The 17,380-nt window shown below is 54.6% G+C and overlaps 3 protein-coding genes across 4 annotated transcripts in view; 1 reads left to right on the top strand and 2 right to left on the bottom strand.

Moving 5' to 3' along the window:
* Positions 1 to 17,380, bottom strand: part of S100A3 (S100 calcium binding protein A3) — a 166,256-nt gene that overhangs the window by 61,516 nt on the left and 87,360 nt on the right. The gene's annotated exons all lie outside the window — the stretch shown is intronic.
* On the bottom strand, positions 930 to 13,634 carry S100A13 (S100 calcium binding protein A13). The gene is made up of 3 exons (XM_002715504.4): positions 13,503 to 13,634; positions 10,954 to 11,148; positions 930 to 1,146 (listed from the first exon to the last, which is right to left on the bottom strand). Exons 2-3 carry the CDS (start codon positions 11,104 to 11,106, stop codon positions 1,003 to 1,005), a joined length of 297 nt encoding a protein of 98 aa, XP_002715550.1. The 5' UTR covers positions 11,107 to 11,148; positions 13,503 to 13,634; the 3' UTR covers positions 930 to 1,002.
* S100A1 (S100 calcium binding protein A1) lies at positions 13,614 to 17,227 on the top strand. Of its 2 annotated transcripts, XM_070077698.1 has the most exons (4): positions 13,735 to 14,471; positions 14,792 to 14,945; positions 16,309 to 16,462; positions 16,931 to 17,227. In XM_070077698.1, exons 3-4 carry the CDS (start codon positions 16,322 to 16,324, stop codon positions 17,072 to 17,074), a joined length of 285 nt encoding a protein of 94 aa, XP_069933799.1. In that variant the 5' UTR covers positions 13,735 to 14,471; positions 14,792 to 14,945; positions 16,309 to 16,321; the 3' UTR covers positions 17,075 to 17,227. The 2 variants fall into 2 exon arrangements, with proteins under 2 accessions (XP_008262621.1, XP_069933799.1); XM_008264399.4 differs by lacking the exon at positions 14,792 to 14,945 and having other exon boundaries at positions 13,614 to 14,471.

The raw sequence follows: 17,380 nt of genomic DNA, 5'->3' as shown, positions 1-17,380 counted from the left end.
CTGTCCGGGGACCCTTCTGAGGGTCTCTCCATCGGAGGACTTCTGTGACTGCCTCGGCCTGGGGTCCCTTGTAGTGACTGTCATTGTGTGTGTGTGCCCTGGGGGTTGGGGTGAGGGGCCTCTGACGTCTCTGTCTAGGAGCTCTTAGATGGGAGGCGACCGTCCATGTGGGATCCTTGCCCGGTGAGCAATGGGAGCTTGTCTCAGCCTCCATGAGCTGCCCCGCTATGGACAGCTGTGGGCACAGCAGTGCCAGCCCTGGCCAGCAGCCCCGCCCCTGTGCTCCCTGGTGGCGGGAGGTGCAAACCACAAGTCCTGGATCCAGGAAGAACAGGGAGGGCAGCCCCCGGCCCATAGCTCTGCTCCCCGCAGCACCACACCCACAGTGCCTGAGCAGAGCCTCCCGCCCTGCGCCTCTCTGCCCACTGCTCTGGGGGCGGGGCGGGGGGGGAGAGGCTCCCAGGGAATCCCGGCTCCGGGGCTCTGGCATGTCAGCCCAGGTCCACCCAGTCCTGTCTTTGTGACCTCTCGAAAATCTATTTCTCATTTTTGTTTGTTTCCTCATCTGTAAAACCAGACTTAAAAATGGTACTCACCTCAAAGGGCTCACAGAATTAACTAAAATACCACGGGTCAAGGGTTTAACACTGCCGCTATCATTAGCACCCAGTGGAAAAACCCCAGGAACCAGGAAAGAGGGAGCCAAGCCTGTGTGGTTGACACCCAGAGGCCCCTTGCAGGGCAGGAGCCACATCACTGCCCCAGGTCTGTCTCTACTTCTCATGTATTCATTCATCAACCATTTATTTACTGAACACCTACTATGTGCAAGATGCTGCAGGACGTGAGCTCATCGTTTTCAAACCCAGCCTGGGGTCCAGGCAGAGCTTTCCCACCCCCTGGTCTCAAGAGAAGACATCAGGGTGGGGTGTGTTCCAAGGGAGAAGCTTTATTGGGGGCATCGAGGTCCTGCCTGCCCACGCCCGTCCCGGACAGCCAGCTCTACTTCTTCCGGATCTCCAGAGCCTTCTCCTTCCTCATTTCCTTCGCCAGCTCCCCAATCAGTCTCCAGTACTCGCTGAACTTGAGCTCCGAGTCCTGGTTCACATCCAAGCTCTTCATCTTCTCATCCAGGGAGCCCACATCCTGAGGAGACACCAAAAGGAAGGGCGGGGTTAGCTCGGGGGCGAGCGTTTGGCCGAGTGGCTGAGGCATCACTTGGATCAGAGTACCTGGGTTCCAGTCCTGGTTTGGCTCCCAACTGCAGCTTCCAGCTAATGTGCACCGTGGGAGGTAGCAGGCAATGGCTCAGTTAGGTCCCTGCCACCCACACGGGAGACCTGGGTTGAGTCTCTTGCTCTGGGCTTCATCCTGTCCCAGTTCCTGCTGTTGCTGGCATTAGGGAAGCGAACAAGCAGATGGGAAACTTCCGTCTCTGTCTCTCCCCCTCTCTCTCCCTTTCTCTCTCTCTCTCTCTCTCTCTCTCTCTCTCAAACTCTGCCTTTCAAATAAATAAATAAATCTTTTTTTTTTTTGACAGGCAGAGTGGACAGTGAGAGAGAGAGACAGAGAGAAAGGTCTTCCTTTGCCGTTGGTTCACCCTCCAATGGCCGCCGCGGCCGGCGTGCTGCGGCCGGCGCACCGCGCTGTTCCGATGGCAGGAGCCAGGAGCCAGGTGCTTTTTCCTGGTCTCCCATGGGGTGCAGAGCCCAGGCACCTGGGCCATCCTCCACTGCACTCCCTGGCCACAGCAGAGGGCTGGCCTGGAAGAGGGGCAACCGGGACAGAATCCGGCGCCCCGACCGGGACTAGAACCCGGTGTGCCGGCGCCGCTAGGCGGAGGATTAGCCTAGTGAGCCGCGGCGCCAGCCATAAATAAATCTTTTTTAAAATAAAATAAAATAAAATAAAATAGGATACTATAAGCAAGCGACTGTCAGTGAAGGCAAGGACGGCTGGCGTAACCACTCCCAATTGCATGATCCCAGGCTCTATGCCACATGATGCACTCAATTTCATTTGGTCCTCACAACCCACCAGAAGGAAAGGCTCCATGAGCACTGTAATCCCAACGCCTGGGAGAACGCCCGGCATGCACACACACACACACACACACACACACACGGTTGTTCACCACCACAACCCGAAGGCTAGGTCAGCGACAGGACACAGTTGGCGCTCAGTTAATATGGGCTTGAATAAATGCGCCACCAATCGAATGCAAATGGTACTGCAATGAGTCCATTTTACAGCAAAGAAAACGGAGGCTCAGAAAGGTTAAATAACCAACCGAAGACAGCAAACCAGACCCTGGGACCTGCATTCTTTGAACCGGACCGTCTGACTCAGCGCTCTCATTCAATAGTCTGTATTTCTAAACCCTCCCCGACAAAAAACTAATATAAATCATCAGATGTGTGGTTACAATATTTGTACACAAAAATCAATAGCTTTTAGTAAAAGAATGTTAGCCAGTTAGACCATATAATGAGAAAGATTCCATTTAAAATTGCTTTAGAAAGTGGGGAGCAAGTGTTCGGCCTAGCAGTTAAGACAATGGGGCCCCACACCAGGAAGTTGCTGGGTTCCGGTCCCAGCTCCGCTCCTGGGTCCAGCATTCCTGCTAACACAAACCCTGGGAGGCAGCAGGTGATAGCTCAAGTGATCGAGTCCCTGCCATCCACGTGGGAGACCTGGACTGAAGTCCCTGCTCCCAGTCTTGTCCCCCGCTGGGGGTACACTGCAGCATTTGAGGAGTGAACTCTCTGCCTCTCAAATACATAAATAATATATGAAGTACTTGGGCATAAATGTAGAGACCCAGCCTCACTGAATAAAAGACCTGCAAAGGGGTTGTAAAGAAACAAGTGCAGTTTGTTTCTCTCCATTCACACTCAGCACAGAATGCTTTTTTTTTTTTTTTTAAGATATATTTATTGAGGCCAGTGCTGTGGCACTGCAGGTAAAGTCACCACCTGCAGTGCTGGCATCCCATTTGGATGCCAATTTCAGTCCCAGCTGCTCCACTTCCGATCCAGCTCTCTGCTATGGCCTGGGAAAGTAGTAGAAGATGGCCCAAGTGCTTGGGCCCCTGCACCCATGTGGGAGACCCAGAAGAAGCTCCTGGCTTCAGATTGGCGCAGCTCTGGCAGTTGTGGCCATTTGGGGAGTGAACCAGAGGATGGACGACCTCTCACTCTGCCTCTGCCTCTCTATAACTCTGCCTTTCAAATAAATAAATGTATCTTTTAAAAAGATTTATTTATTTATTTGAAAGAGAGAAAGGAACAGAGATAAAGGAACAGCTGGAGATCTTCATCCACTGGATTGGAAGTGGAGCAGCTGGGATTCGAGCCTAGGCCCACATGGGATGCCAGAGTCACAGGTGGCAGCTTAATGCGCTACCCACAACATGGGCCCCAACACAGAACACTCTTAACACCTGCAGAACCCCGAGTGACTTCCCGCCCCAGCAAGTCTCCAGTAGCTGCCAACTGGGGGTCCTGAAATCCAGCACGGTTCTGACATTCCACCCCTCACCCCCGACACGAACCCCGCAGGCTTCAAGCACTGTTCCTCAAGACGTCCCCACTGCGGACACCAGGCCCCAGCTGCAGGCTGTGACCCCTCTCCTCCTCAGGGCTCCACCTTCGCAAGGCTGGCTCACAGCAGTGGGGAAATGCTTGTTTATGCCATTTACTGCATGGGACCCGTATCACAGGGGACACTGAGAGGCAACCAGCGGAAGACAAGGCACAGGGGAAGTGCCATACAGCTTCCGGTCCCTTCTGGGTGTGCCAGCAGCCCAGAAACCCACCAAATCCAGCAGTTCGGGCAATGTTACAGAGCTTCACCTCAGCACCAACCCCAGCCAAGAGCTAACCTCTACTGCCTGGTGCTGCTGGTTACCAGCCCCATCCTGAGGCTTCGGGACTCCAGCCTGAGCCCTGGCGCCAGCAAACACGCAGGTGGGATTAAAGGCGGCTCAGGATGAACAGCAACAGAGACCCTCCTGGCACTCAGGACACGCCAAAGCTTTTAGAAGCTGAGACAGGAGCTGAACAAAGACCAAATATACTTCGTATTACACCACAGGGCTATAAAGAACTTGAATAGGGGCCGGCATTGTGGCGCAGCAGGTTAAGCTGCTGCTTTGAGCACCCACATCCCATATCAAAGTGCTGTTTGGAGTCCCAGCTGCTCTGCTTCTGACCCAGCTCCCTGCTAATACTCCTGGGAAGGCAGTGAATGATGGCTCAAGAACTTGGGCCCCTGGAACCCCTGTGGGAGACCACGATAGAGTTCCTGGCTCCTGGTTTCAGCCTGGACCAGCCCCAGCTGCTGCAGCCATTGGGGAGTAAACCAGCAGATGGAAGATATCTCACTCACTCTCTCTGTCACTCAGTCTTTCAAACAAACAGATAAATCATTAAAGAAAAAGAAAGAAAATTTGAATAAACAGAAACATGCCTTTGTCTTAAAGAAAAGGACTCAATCGTATAAAGATGTCAACTTTCCTAAAATATATAATCCCACTTAAAATATCTACAGGATTCCTTTTTCACACTATATAGATATTCAATGTTTATTTATGTATTTATTAATTCATCTACCTGAAAGGCAGAGCCCTGGAGAGAGAGAGAGAGAGAGAGAGAGAGAGAGAATGCATTTCTATCTGCTGATTCATTTCCCAAAGCCCACAAAAGTCAGAGCTGGGCCAAGCTGAAGCCAAGAGCCAGAAACTCTAACCAGGTCTCCCATGTGGATGGCAGGGACCCAAGCACTTGGGCCATCATCTCCTGTCTTCTCAGGACACATTAGCAAGAAGCTAGATCAGAAGTGACGATGTCAGACCTCAAACTGACACTCCTAAGTGGTGGCTTAACCAGCTATACCCCTAATGCACACCTTGGAGGCAGCAGGTGGCAGCCCAAATACCTGAATCCCCATCAACCATGTGGAAGTCCTGGGCTCTTGGCTTCAGCCTGGCCCAGTTGAGGCTGTTACAGGCATCTGGGAAATAAACCAGCAGGTGGAAGATCTCTCTCTCTGCCTTTCAAATAGCTAAATAAATTCTTTAAATTGTTTTACATTTTAGATGGCAAAAACTATCAAAAACAAAGTCAAAGGCCAAAGCAAAAACATTTGCACCACATGTACTAAGCAGAAAGTTCATTTCTCCATTTGAAAAAGAATTCTAGTGAACCAATATGAAAAACGTTTGATCAAAGGAAAAAAGATGCAGTGGACAGAATAAGCAACATAAATATCCATCAGAAATTATTTTTTTTTTTTGACAGGCAGAGTTAGTGAGAGAGAGAGAGAGAGAGACAGAGACAGAGACAGAGAGAGACAGAGAGAGACAGAGAGAAAGGTCTTCCTTCCGTTGGACCACCCCCTAAATGGCCGCTACAGCCGGCGCGCTTCGCCAATCCAAAGCCAGGAGCCAGGTGCTTCCTCCTGGTCTCCCATGCGGGTGCAGGGCCCAAGTACTTGGGCCATCCTCCACTGCCTTCCCGGGCCACAGCAGAGAGCTGGACTGGAAGAGGAGCAACCGGGACAGAATCTGGCACCCCAACTGGAACTAGAGCCCTGGGTGCCTGCGCCACAGGCAGAGGATTAGCCAAGTGAGCCACAGCGCCGGCCCATCAGAAATTCTTTTAGGGGAACTGCACTTGGCCTGGCAGCTGAGATACCAGTTAGGACACTGCATCTCATTTTAGAGTGCCTGCTTCTATGTCTCACTCTCTCTGTGTAATAAATCAACAATTTTTAAAATAATTTAATGTTTGCTTTGACTCAGAATTGAAGAACTGTTCTCTTGGCTCCTCTTGCCTGCTCTCCTCTCCTCCTCTTGTCTCTCCTCTCTCTAGCCTCCTCTTCTCTCTCACTCTGCTCTCTCTTCTCTCTCCTCTTTCTCTCTTGCTCTCCTTCTCCCTCTTCGCCCCTTCCCTCCGGTCTGCTGAGTTTTCCCCAATAAAGCCTTTCCCTTAAAAAAAAAAAAAAAAGAATTGAAGAACTGTAAATCAGAAAAAGATAGCAATTTCACCTATGACATTGGCCAATTACAAGTTTGACAACACCCACTCTGGGCAAGGACCCAGGCATTCACATGCACGGTGGGCGGCTTTGTAAACTGGCACAACCTCAATGGGAGAAAAATGGGTAAAATCCATAAAAATTTAAAATGAACTTGAGGGGCCTGACGCTGTGGCATAGTTGGTAAAGCCACTGTTTGGGATGCCAGCCTCCCATGTGGGTTCTGGTTGGAGTCCCACCTGCTGTACTACCAATCCAGCTCTCTGCTGTGGCCTGGGAAAGCAGCAGAAGATGGCCCAAGTGCTTGGGCTCCTGCACTCACATGGGAGACCTGCAAGAAGCTTCTGGCTCCTGGCTTCAGCCTGGCCCAGCTCCTACCATTACAGCCATTTGAAGAGTGAACCAGCAAACAGATCTTTCTCTTTTTCTTTCTAACTCTGCCTTTCAACTAACTAAATAAATATTTAACTAAAAATATTTAATATATTGCCTATTGACTTAATATTTCTACTGCCAGGCATTTATCCTATAATAGTAAATTTCCTCCAAGTGTGCAAAAATATACAAACAGGATATTTGCAAAAAGGGAAAAAAATGGATACAGTGTTCATCAGACAGAAGACTGGTTATATGAACTTGCTTTAACCTATCAAACAGAATACAGTCATTCATTTTTAAGGGAAAAGTATCCCACATACATTGTTACATTCTTTAAAAAGCTACTTGTAGTAGGGGCCAGCACTGTGGTATAGAGGCTAAAGCCACCACCGCAGTGCCAGCATCCCATGTGGGCACCAGTTTGATACCCAGCTGCTCCACTTCCAATCCAGCTCTCTGCTATGGCCTAGGAAAGCAGCAGAAGATGGTCCAAGTGCTAGAGCCCCTACACCCACATGGGAGACCTGGATGAAACTCCTGGCTTCAGCCTTGCCCAGCCTTGGCCATTGCAGCCATCTGGGGAGTGAACCAGTAGATGCAAGATCTCTCTCTCCTTCCCTCCTTCCCTCCCTCTATCTGTAATTTTTTCAAATAAATGTCTCTTAAAAAATATATTCATGGGCCGGCGCCGCGGCTCACTAGGCTAATCCTCTGCCTAGCGGCGCCGGCACACCGGGTTCTAGTCCCAGTCGGGGCGCCGGATTCTGTCCCGGTTGCCCCTCTTCCAGGCCAGCCCTCTGCTGTGGCCAGGGAGTGCAGTGGAGGATGGCCCAGGTGCTTGGGCCCTGCACCCCATGGGAGACCAGGAAAAGCACCTGGCTCCTGGCTCCTGCCATCAGATCAGCGCGGTGCGCCGGCCGCAGCGCGCCGGCTGCGGCGGCCATTGGAGGGTGAACCAACGGCAAAGGAAGACCTTTCTCTCTGTCTCTCTCACTGTCCACTCTGCCTGTCAAAAAAATAAATTAATTAATTAAAAAAATATATTCATGGGGCTGGCACTGTGGTGCAGCATGTAAAGCTGCCACCTGCAGTGCCAGCATCCCAGATGGGCACCGGTTCAAGTCTTGGCTGCTCCACTTCCGATCCAGCTCTCTGCTATGGCCTGGGAAAGCAGTGGAAGATGGTCGAAGTCCTTGGGCCCCTGTACCCAAGTAGGAGACCCTTAGAAGCTCCTGGTTCCTGGCTTCGGATTGGCCCAGCTCTAGCCATTGCGGCCTGCTGGGAAATGAACCTCTCTCTCTCTCTCTCTCTCTATCTGCCTCTCCTTCTCTCTCTGTGTAACTCTTTCAAGTAAATAAATAAATCTTTATATTTAAAAACTATTCATTTACTCAATTTTTTTCCTTTTCTCTTTTTACAATTTTATTCACCCTTCGTTAACCAAATGTTTTTGCTGCCCCACCCCAACTCCTGTTGAAATCCTAGCCTCCAAATGGGCAGAGCTTTTGGTCAGGAGGGTGGAGCCCACATAAATGGGACCAGTGGCCTCATAAGAGAGACCCCACAGAGCTCTCTGGTCCTTGCCCCCAAGTGAGGACAGCGCAAGAAGACTATACCCAGAGAGGATGGGTGCCTGCCAGAAGCCGTGGGTGCTGGTGCCCTGGCCTCACACCTGCAGCCCCCAGAGCTGGGAGGAATGTTTTTCTGCTGTTGATAAGCACCCCCCCCTCCCCGGGTCTGTAGTACCTGGTGCAGCAAACAGGACTGAAGCACTGTATTCACATTTTACTGAGTACCTACTAGCCACAGACCCTATTGCAAGCGCTGGTGGTGACACAGTGGGCAAACACCCTGAGGTCAAGTTGCGATGGGTGTGTTCCCAAAGAGCAGTAAAGCAAGGGGAAAGTGCGCAAGCCATCTTTGTGATGCCGGGGTGAAGGAAGACCACACTGAGGATTTGCCGAGTGAGCAGAAATCTGAATCAAAGGAAGCCCAAGGCCAGCAAAGCCCAGGGGGACAGGCAGCCTGGGCCAAGAGCAGATGCGGAGTGTAAATGGCCCTCATTGTCTCTGAGGAGCTCTGCTGTCCAGGAGAGCTGAGATGCATCACAGGGTCGGGCAGGCTTTCTTTTGCCTTTGTTTTTCCGAAGGAGCTGTCACAGCAGGCTCTCTGGTAAGCTGATCTGAAGGATCCAGCAAAGAGGGGAAGGGTGGTGAGAGGGAAGTCTTCCAGTGGAAGGGAGAGGAGGGGGCCCAGGCCTCAGCTGGAGGGACTGGTCCTGGGGCGGAGACAGATGTGGAGTAACAGGAAGGAAGGGAAGGCACCGGTTGATGGCTGGTGGGTTTGGGAGAGAGGTGGGGCACGGAGAAGCTTCCTGGTGGCTCCTATCTTCTCAGTGAGAGGGATGATGCGAAATGAGGCAGAAGCTGTGAAATACCCACCCGAAAGAGCAGGAACACGGGGAACTGTGGCAGAACTGCCAGGCACGGGCCAGGTCCCCTTGGAGTCCGTGGTTACACATTTATTTCTTTCCAAAGATGTATTTATTTATTTATTTATTTGAAAGGCGGAAGACAGAGAGAGGGAGAGATTTTTCCATCCACTGCTTCACTCCCCAGATGCCCACAATGGCCAGGCTGGGCAGGGTTAGGATCCAGGAGCTGGACAGCAATCCAGGTTTCCCATGAAGACAGCAGGAACCCCAACACTAGAACCATCACCACTGCCCTCCAGGGTCAGTGTTAGGAAGAACTCGGAGTCAGAACCAAGAATTAAACCAGGCACTTCAATGTGGGACACATGGATGTCTAACCCACTTTTTTTTTTTTTTTTTTTGAAAGGCAGAGCTATAGACAGAAGGAGAGACAGAGACAGAGAGAGAAATCTTCCACACACTGGCTCATTCCCCAGATGGCTACACTGGGTTAGGCTGAAGCCAGGAGTTTATTTGTTAAAAGATTCATTTATTTATTTATTTATTTGAGAGGCAGAGTTACAGACAGAGAGGGAAAGACAGAGAGGTCTTCATTGCTGGTTCACTCCCCCAAATGGCCACAACGGCTGGAGCTGGGCAAATCCCAGGCCAGGAGTCAGGAACTTCTTCCAGGGCTCCCACACAGGTACAGGGGCCCAAGCACTTGGGCCATCTCCTACTGCTTTCCCAGGCCATAGCAAAGAGCTAGATCAGAAGCAGAGCAGTTGGGGCTAAAACCAGTGCCCATATGGGATGCCAGTGGCACAGGTGGAAGCTTAACCTGCTACCCCACAGCGCCGGCCCAGACACAAGCATCTTAACCCCTAAACTGAACACCTGCTCTCAGAATGGTGGATTTAGGCAGCAAGTTAATGTGGGCAAAATGTGTGGTTTAACCAGGGTTGAGAGTCTGCCAGACAACTCAGAGGCAGAATCAAGGGAGCTGAGCAAGTGATTATAACCATGAGCCCCGGAAGGAAGACCTCTCTCTCTGTCTCTCCCTCTCACTGTCTATGACTCTACCTGTCAAATAAAACAAAAAAGAAAAAGAAAAAAAATCCATATTCCCACACTTCTATGTGCCTGAGAATTCTCAGAGAGGCTGTGAAGAAAACTGCTAGCCTAGAATGATATGCAAACCCAAACTTGATAGAATTTAAATCCCAGAGGCCAGAGCTGTGGTGTATCGGGTAAAGTCACCACCTGCAGCACCAGCATCCCATACAGCCAGCGGTCTGAGTCCCAAATGCTCCACTTCTGATCCAGCTCCCTGCTAATGTACCTGAGAAAGCAGTGAAAGATGACACAAGTCCTTGAACCCCTGCACCCATGTGGAAAACCCAGAGGAGGCTCCTGGCTCATGGCTTTGCTGGGCCCCTCGCCAGCCACTGTGGCTATTTGGGGAGTGAACCAGCAGGTGGAAGACCTCTCTCTCTCTCTCTCTCTCTCTCTGCCTCAGACTCTCAAATGAATACATAAATCTTTAAAAGAGCGAGAGAGAGAAAAGAAAGAAATTTAAATCCTGCGCCCCCCCATGGGCAGGAGGAGGAGTGGGCCTGTTGAACACCAAGGAAGGAGATTCCCACGGGGGGCAGTGGGGAGGGGCAGTGTTACTGGTGCTCCTTGCACCCCACCCCACCCCATCCCTGCACACAGAGCCTGTGACTCCAGAAAGGTGACTGAGCTTTAACACTGGACAAGCCCCTGCCCACCCCGGGCCCGAGTCTCTCGGCCTCCTGCCAGCTCTGTGGTCTATGAGCCTCCTGGGAGCCAGCTCTGGGTCCAGTCCTGTGTAGGAAAACGAGACCAGGAAGGCACAGAGCAGACAGACAGAGAACCCAACAGCGTCATCTGGTGGGAGAGCGTGAAGCCCAGTACCCACTGCCACAGTCACACACACACATACACACACACACACACACACACACACACATACCCCAGGCAAGAAGACCCGGAGCATCTCATCTACACCTGCAGTCTTGTGGTCACACCATGGAACCTGGCAACACCGCTTCGCCACCATGCCCGGCTCACACGGTCTAGTCCCAGAGGCCTCCGCCTACCTTGAGCAGGTGAGGCAACTGCTGGGTGACCAGTTCCTTAAACTCATTGACACTGAGGCTGCCCTTCCGGCCCTCCTTCCCTGCAAACGTGAAGAAGGTGTTGACCACCGTCTCGATGGCCGCCTCCAGCTCCGTCAGTGGCTCGGCTGCCATCACGCCCGGTGGGTTTGCAGCTGACAATGTCACGTGGCTGACCTGCAGGACCGGGAAGCAGCAGAAGGGATGAGTCAGGGAGCCCTGGGGCCCAGGAGCAAGCCACAGAGATCTGCCACCTCAGGCCTCTGCCTGCAGGGCGCATGATGGGGACAGGGAGGGACGGAGCTGAGCCTGCGGCAGGAGGCCAGGCAACAGTCTGGGAGTCTAGGTGGAGGTGGGGGTCAGCTCCGGAAGCCCCTTCTTCTGTGTCTGGAGATATTTTTTAAATGCCCATGCCCAGGGCAGGCGTCTGGCACAGTAGTTAAGATACTGTTTAGGGGGCTGGCACTGCTGGCGCTGTGGTTCAATGGATTAACCCTGCAGCATCAGCATCCCAGCTACTCCACTTCTGATCCAGCTCTCTGCTATGGCCTGGGAAAATAGTGGAAGGTGGCCCACCTGCTTGGGCCCCTGCTACCTCCCTGGGAGACCCAGAAGAAGTTCCTGGCTCTTGGCTTCATCTTGGTTCAGCCCCAGCCTGGTTCAGCCCCAGCCGCTGGGGAATGAACCAGTGGATGGAAAATTTCTTTCTCTCTGTCTCTCTCTGTGCCTCTGCCTCCCTGTAACTGCCTTTCAATAAATAAATAAATCTTTTTATTAAAGGTGAGGGGGAGAGCCGGCGCTGTGGCATAGCAGGTAAAGCTGCTGCTTGCAGTGCCTGCATCCCATATGGGCACAGTTCTAGTCCCAGCTGCTCCACTTCTGATCCAGCTGTCTGCTACGGCCTGGGAAAGCAGTAGAAGATGGCCCAAGTGCTTGGGCCCCTGCACCCATGTGGGAGACCCTGAAGAAGCTCCTGGCTCCTGGCTTCAGATCAGCTCAGCTCTGGCCATTGTGGTCATTTGGGGAGTGAACCAGCGGAATGGAAGACCTCTCTCTCTCTTTGCCTCTCCTTCTCTGTGTGTAACTCTGCTGCTCAAATAAATTAATCTTTTTTAAAAAGAATTATTTTATTTATTTGAAAGGCAGAGTTACAGAGAGAGGTAGAGCATTCCGCTGGTTCACTCCCCAAATGAGTGAACCCAGTTGGCCGCAACGGCCGGAGCTGAGCTGATCCGAAGCCAGGAGCCAGGAGCTTCTGCCAGGTCTCCCACATGGGTGCAGGGGCCCAAGGACCTAGGCTATCTTTTCCTGCTTTCCCAGGCCATAGCAGAGAGCTGGATTGGAAGAGGAGCAGCGGGACTCAAACCAGTGCCCATATGGGATGCCAGCGCTGCAGGCTGGGGCTTTAACCCACTGTGCCACAGCGCCAGCCCCAATAAATAAATCTTAAGAAAAAAAAAAAAAGAAGGAGAAGGAGGAGGAGAAGAATGAGGAGAAGAAGAAGGAGAAGAAGAAGAGGAAGGAGGAGAGGAAGAGGAAGAGGAAGAGGAAGAGGAAGAGGAAGAGGAAGAGGAAGAAGAAGAAGAAGAAGAAGAAGAAGAAGAAGAAGAAGAAGAAGAAGAAGAAGAAGAAGAAGAAGAAGAAACAACTCTTTGGCATGCCCACATTTGATATGGGAGTGCCTGGGTTCGAGTCCCAGCTCTGCTTCCAATTCCAGCTTCCCTCTAATGCGCTCCCTTGGAAGGCAGCAGGTGAGGGCACAAGCACTTGGCTCTTGCCACCCAAGTGGGAGACCCAGATGCAGTTCCCAGTTCTTGGCTTCAGCCTGGCCCAGACCTCTCTCTGCTGTGGGCATCTGGGGAGTGAACCAGCAGATGGGCCCACGGGCTCTCTCTGCCTTTCAAACAAACAAAAAAGATAAAGCGCCTGTGTCTTGGCAACTCACTACGGAGACCCCTCCATCTGGGAGGAGCTTTTCAGTCTGGGGTCCTTCTTTGGAGTCCTCTGAGTCTGGGGGCCATTTTGTGGGTTTTCTGTCCCTCCTGATCTTGCCCAGCCTGAAAGCCTCAAGCCAAAGCTTGCTAACGCTGGGGGTGGGTGCTCTTCCCCACAGAGAAGCCCAGGGTCTGGCACACGTCCAGCTGTGGTCAGGGCCGGCTCAGCGCGGTCAGCCCCATCTTCTCTGCTCCCCATCCTCCCTTTCCTCAGGGGCAGAGCCTTCCAGTGACAGCGGACTCCCTGCCCAGGGAGGGCTTGGCACCGGCGCTCACAGCCCCGGGCGGGCAGGGGAGGGCCAGAGGAAGGGGACACGCAGCTCTTCCCTCCCCCTTCGGTCCACCACACCCCCACATCACCACAACCAGACACAACACACATACACACACACACACTCCTGCGGAGACGAAGCTGGTTCTCCCCAAGCCACTTCCTGAATCCCTGCCTGACCTGGCTCCGGGGGAGGGAGCTAGGAGTCCAGGAAGAAAACAGACTCCCCAGGCTCCCCGCAAGGCTTGGGGGGGGATGCAACTCACCGGGACCAAGAGATTGGGTGCGGCGGCGAGCGACAGCGCAGGGCTGAGGTTTATAACGCCGGGGGGGAGGAGGCGAGAGCCACTCCCCAACCGACTGGGTCAAGTTTCCGAGGACCGCCCAATCACGCCTCCCGCCCCCGTGCACTCGGGCCCGGGGCCCGGCTCGCCCCCAGCCCCACCTGCCCCCGCTGGGGGGCGCTGCCCGGAGCTGCCTGGATGGTCCCGGCTTAGCCGGGGTCTTAACGAGGCTTTTCCTTCCCGGGGCTGGGGGCGCTGCACCACACCCCAGTGTCTATCCCGCAGTGTGTACGTCGGGTGGGGGAGGGTAGAGGAGGTGACTGCCGATGGGGCGCCCAGCACGGGAACCCCACCGAGGACCCTGCAGCCCAAGGCCTCCGTCGGGGCAGCCCAGGCTGAGACGCCCACGAACAGACGGAGTCCAGGCTGAGATAGCCCCCGTTGGGGTGTCCTCAGATTGAAAGCTCTCAGCGGGGTCTCTGCTGAAACCCCTCAAAGAGGCTCCCAAGACTGAACTGCTTATTAAGGGGTCCGCTCAGGGAGACTCCGGTGGAGGCGCCTAGGCTGAGACCCCCTCGGCAGAATCTGCCCTCCGCCGGTCCCAGCAGCCTCAGGAGCTGCACAGCTGAGCTGGCGCTGAAACAGGGCAGTGGTCCCGCTGCAGGTCTTTTCCCGCCTGCTTCCTCCTGTGCCCAGCAAGAGAGCAGAGAGGGGGGTGGCGGCAGCCGCCGCAGGGAAGAGACACAGGGCAGCCTGTTCTAGCCCGGGAGACAGAGGGCGCCTGTGTCCGTTCCTGGCCCCTTGCCCCCGAGGTGTCTGTCCGTGAAGGGGTGGAGCCGGCGGGCAGGGTGGGCGGAGGAAGGCCGGCTGAAGACAGGTCCCGCACAGTTCGGAAGCCACATTTGCAGCCTTGGCCCTCTGGCTGGAACCTGCTCCCACTTCAGGCTGACTGTGAGTATCCCGCCCCACCGCGGGCTGGGTTTCTGGCCTGGCCCACCTGGGGGCAGGGGGCTTCAGAGGGGCTCCAAGAGCCCATGGCCTATGGCACTGTGGTGCACTGTGGGTCTGGGAGAGGTTGGTCAGGGTTTGGGATCTGGGGGAGATGAGGTTTGGGAGGTGGTGGGGGCTGGGAGCCCAATGAGTGAGGAAGCCAAGGGGGGACTGTGCCACTGAGATTCCAGGGCCCCGCCTCCCACAGCCCTTGGGCCCCCTTCCAAGGCTCCCTCAGTCCCCCATGGGGAGGGGCCTCAGCAGGGGGTCTTGCTCCCCAGGGCTTAGAAGAGGAAAGCAGAACAGGTGTGTCGCTGCCTCCCTTCCAGCCAGCTCAGCTTCTGCCACCCCCACCGACCTTGCCAGCTCAAAGCCCAGGGAGGTCTGGAGGTGGCAGAGCACAGCCCATGTGACATCAGGAAGAGAGGTCCTCGGGTACCATGACCCCCCTCCCTTCCCTTTCTCAGCCTCTTTCCCCCCATTTCTTTCCTCTCAAGTTTTCCCATCTGCCCTGACCTGAGGCCCTCTCAGAACCACCCCCACATAAAATCCTAGGCCCCTCCTGGATGGCGCTGGTAACTGAGCCAGCGGCCTCCCTCCCTGGGGCACCCTTTTATCCCCTCCATCAGCCCCGGCTTGGGTTCCATCTCCCCTGTGTCTCTGTGACAACCACTTCTCATGTCCAGAGTTCAGGTGACACTCACAAGGGCCCCATTGAGGAACTGGGGTGTCATCTGATCAGGGCCCATTCATGGTCCAGTCCCCCAGGACCAGGGAAGGATGGCGACATTTGAGCTGAGACATCTGAGCTGCCCCTTGGGCCACCTGGCTTGGCACCCTCCTCTCCCCAACAGACCCCTCCACTCTCCTGCTCTCCCCCAGGCCTCCTGAACTCAAAAGACCTCATGCACTCAGCCCGTTCCCTCTCCCAACATACTAGTGCCAAGCCCCTGCCCCACTGCCCCCCATCAGTCAGGCTGGCCTCCAGGTCTCCTCTTCCCCTCCCTGGGAGCCCTGGAGCCTGGGCAAAGGCCTGCACATTCCTCCTTCCCTTCCCATCCCATCGCCCATCCCCGAGGTGGGATGGTTTTACAGAGAAGTCAGAGGAAACAGCCTGGAGATCGTGGGAAGTGTGCCCCAGAGAAGCCCCAAGGACTCTGTTCAGGAGAATGAGCTGAAGGACCAAAGGGGGCCCAGCTGCTGACAGGTGGCTGGGAAGCAGTGAGACTCCCTGCCCAAGAGGCCTGGGGGCCCCCGAGCCGGCTGCCACTCCTGCCATCAGGTACCACCCAAGTACCAAAGAGACTACCAAACACTAAGGGTGGTGGCAGAGTAGGCTTTAGAGGAGACCCCAGCCCACCACCCCCCACAGAAGAGCTTAGCTGCACTCAGCAGGCAAGGTCCAGGGTAAAAATAGAAAACGGAGCCAGAGGAAGCCAGACTGGTCCTGTGACCATCCTGCCTGCCCCACCCTCAGCAGCCTCTGTCCAGGCGGCCAGGAGCCATTGCGAGTGTCCACTGCAGGCCTCTGGAGCCCACCAGCGCCAGCGGCTGTGTCTCTATGCCCCAACCTGGCTCTCTGGCTCGGCTACAGAGCACAGGTCTGATAATTTAGGTGTCAGGGTCTCCCTGCAAGGTACAAGTTCAGAGAAAGATAAGAGGCAACAGGACTCCAATCTCACAGCTGTTCTGAGCTGTGGGACCAAGGCCAGGCCTGAAGGCTTCCCTCACCCAAACCCCAGACACCCTAGACCTGGTCCCCAGCTCACTGCCTCGCTCTGGGGGGCCTGGGGGGTAGGTGCACTGCCACAATGGGCTCTGAGCTGGAGACGGCAATGGAGACCCTCATCAATGTGTTCCACGCCCACTCGGGCAAGGAGGGGGACAAGTACAAGCTGAGCAAGAAAGAACTGAAGGAGCTGCTGCAGACGGAGCTCTCCGGCTTCCTGGACGTGAGCATGGAGTGGGCGTCCGGGGCGGGGTGGGCGAGGGGTGAAGGGAGTGGGCACCTCCCTGTGGTCTCTCTCTCCACCCCGCCTCACCTCAGCCCAGCCATCTCTCTCCTCTCTCGTGCTTCTCTTCTGGGTTTTCCCAGGCTCCCCCACGCCCGGGTGAAGTCAAAACGCCTGGTTTATAGATCACCTGTTAAGTGCTAAGCCCTACATAGACTCATCGGTAATAAGGCTTCCGCAGTCTGGAAGGGAAAGACTGACACACCATTAACTCTGCCAGGTTAAGGATGCATTCTGTGGGCAGCAGGAGCCCACCAGTGTTTGAAGGGTTTGGAGAAGGGCAGCCGAGGAGACCCAGTTAGCCGTAGCTCTCCCGCTTGCTCATCTCCACCCCGTTCTTCTCCGTCACCACCCTCTGGCCCTGGACTCGGTGCTGGACACCTCTCCCGCTCTCTCCCCCCTCCACAGGCCCAGAAGGATGCAGATGCCGTGGACAAGGTGATGAAGGAACTGGACGAGGACGGAGACGGGGAGGTGGACTTCCAGGAGTACGTGGTGCTGGTGGCTGCTCTCACAGTGGCCTGTAACAACTTCTTCTGGGAGAACAGTTGAGCAGACAGCCCCAGAGGGCAGCGCCCTACCGCTCCGTCCCCCCAGACCTGCCCCTACACCCGGCTACCACCTCACACTCCCCCACACACCCAGGGCGCCAAGCAGCAGGCCCGCCCTGCAGCTCATCTCTCATTAAAGGCTCCTCTATTGCCAGCCGTCTGGTGTCTGTCTCCTGTGGGTCCGGAAGGGCAGCCCTGAGGGGTTTCGCTCCACTTATTTTGGAGGGAGGTCACGTGCATTCCATCTGCCTTAATGCTCAGTGGGGTTCCAGGTTCCAGCTGGAAGGGGAGACGTCTGCTTCCCAGC

The sequence above is a fragment of the Oryctolagus cuniculus genome, chromosome 7 (genome assembly GCF_964237555.1).
Source record: "Oryctolagus cuniculus chromosome 7, mOryCun1.1, whole genome shotgun sequence".
NCBI lineage: Eukaryota > Metazoa > Chordata > Mammalia > Lagomorpha > Leporidae > Oryctolagus > Oryctolagus cuniculus.
This window is presented reverse-complemented; position numbering and strand designations above follow the sequence as displayed.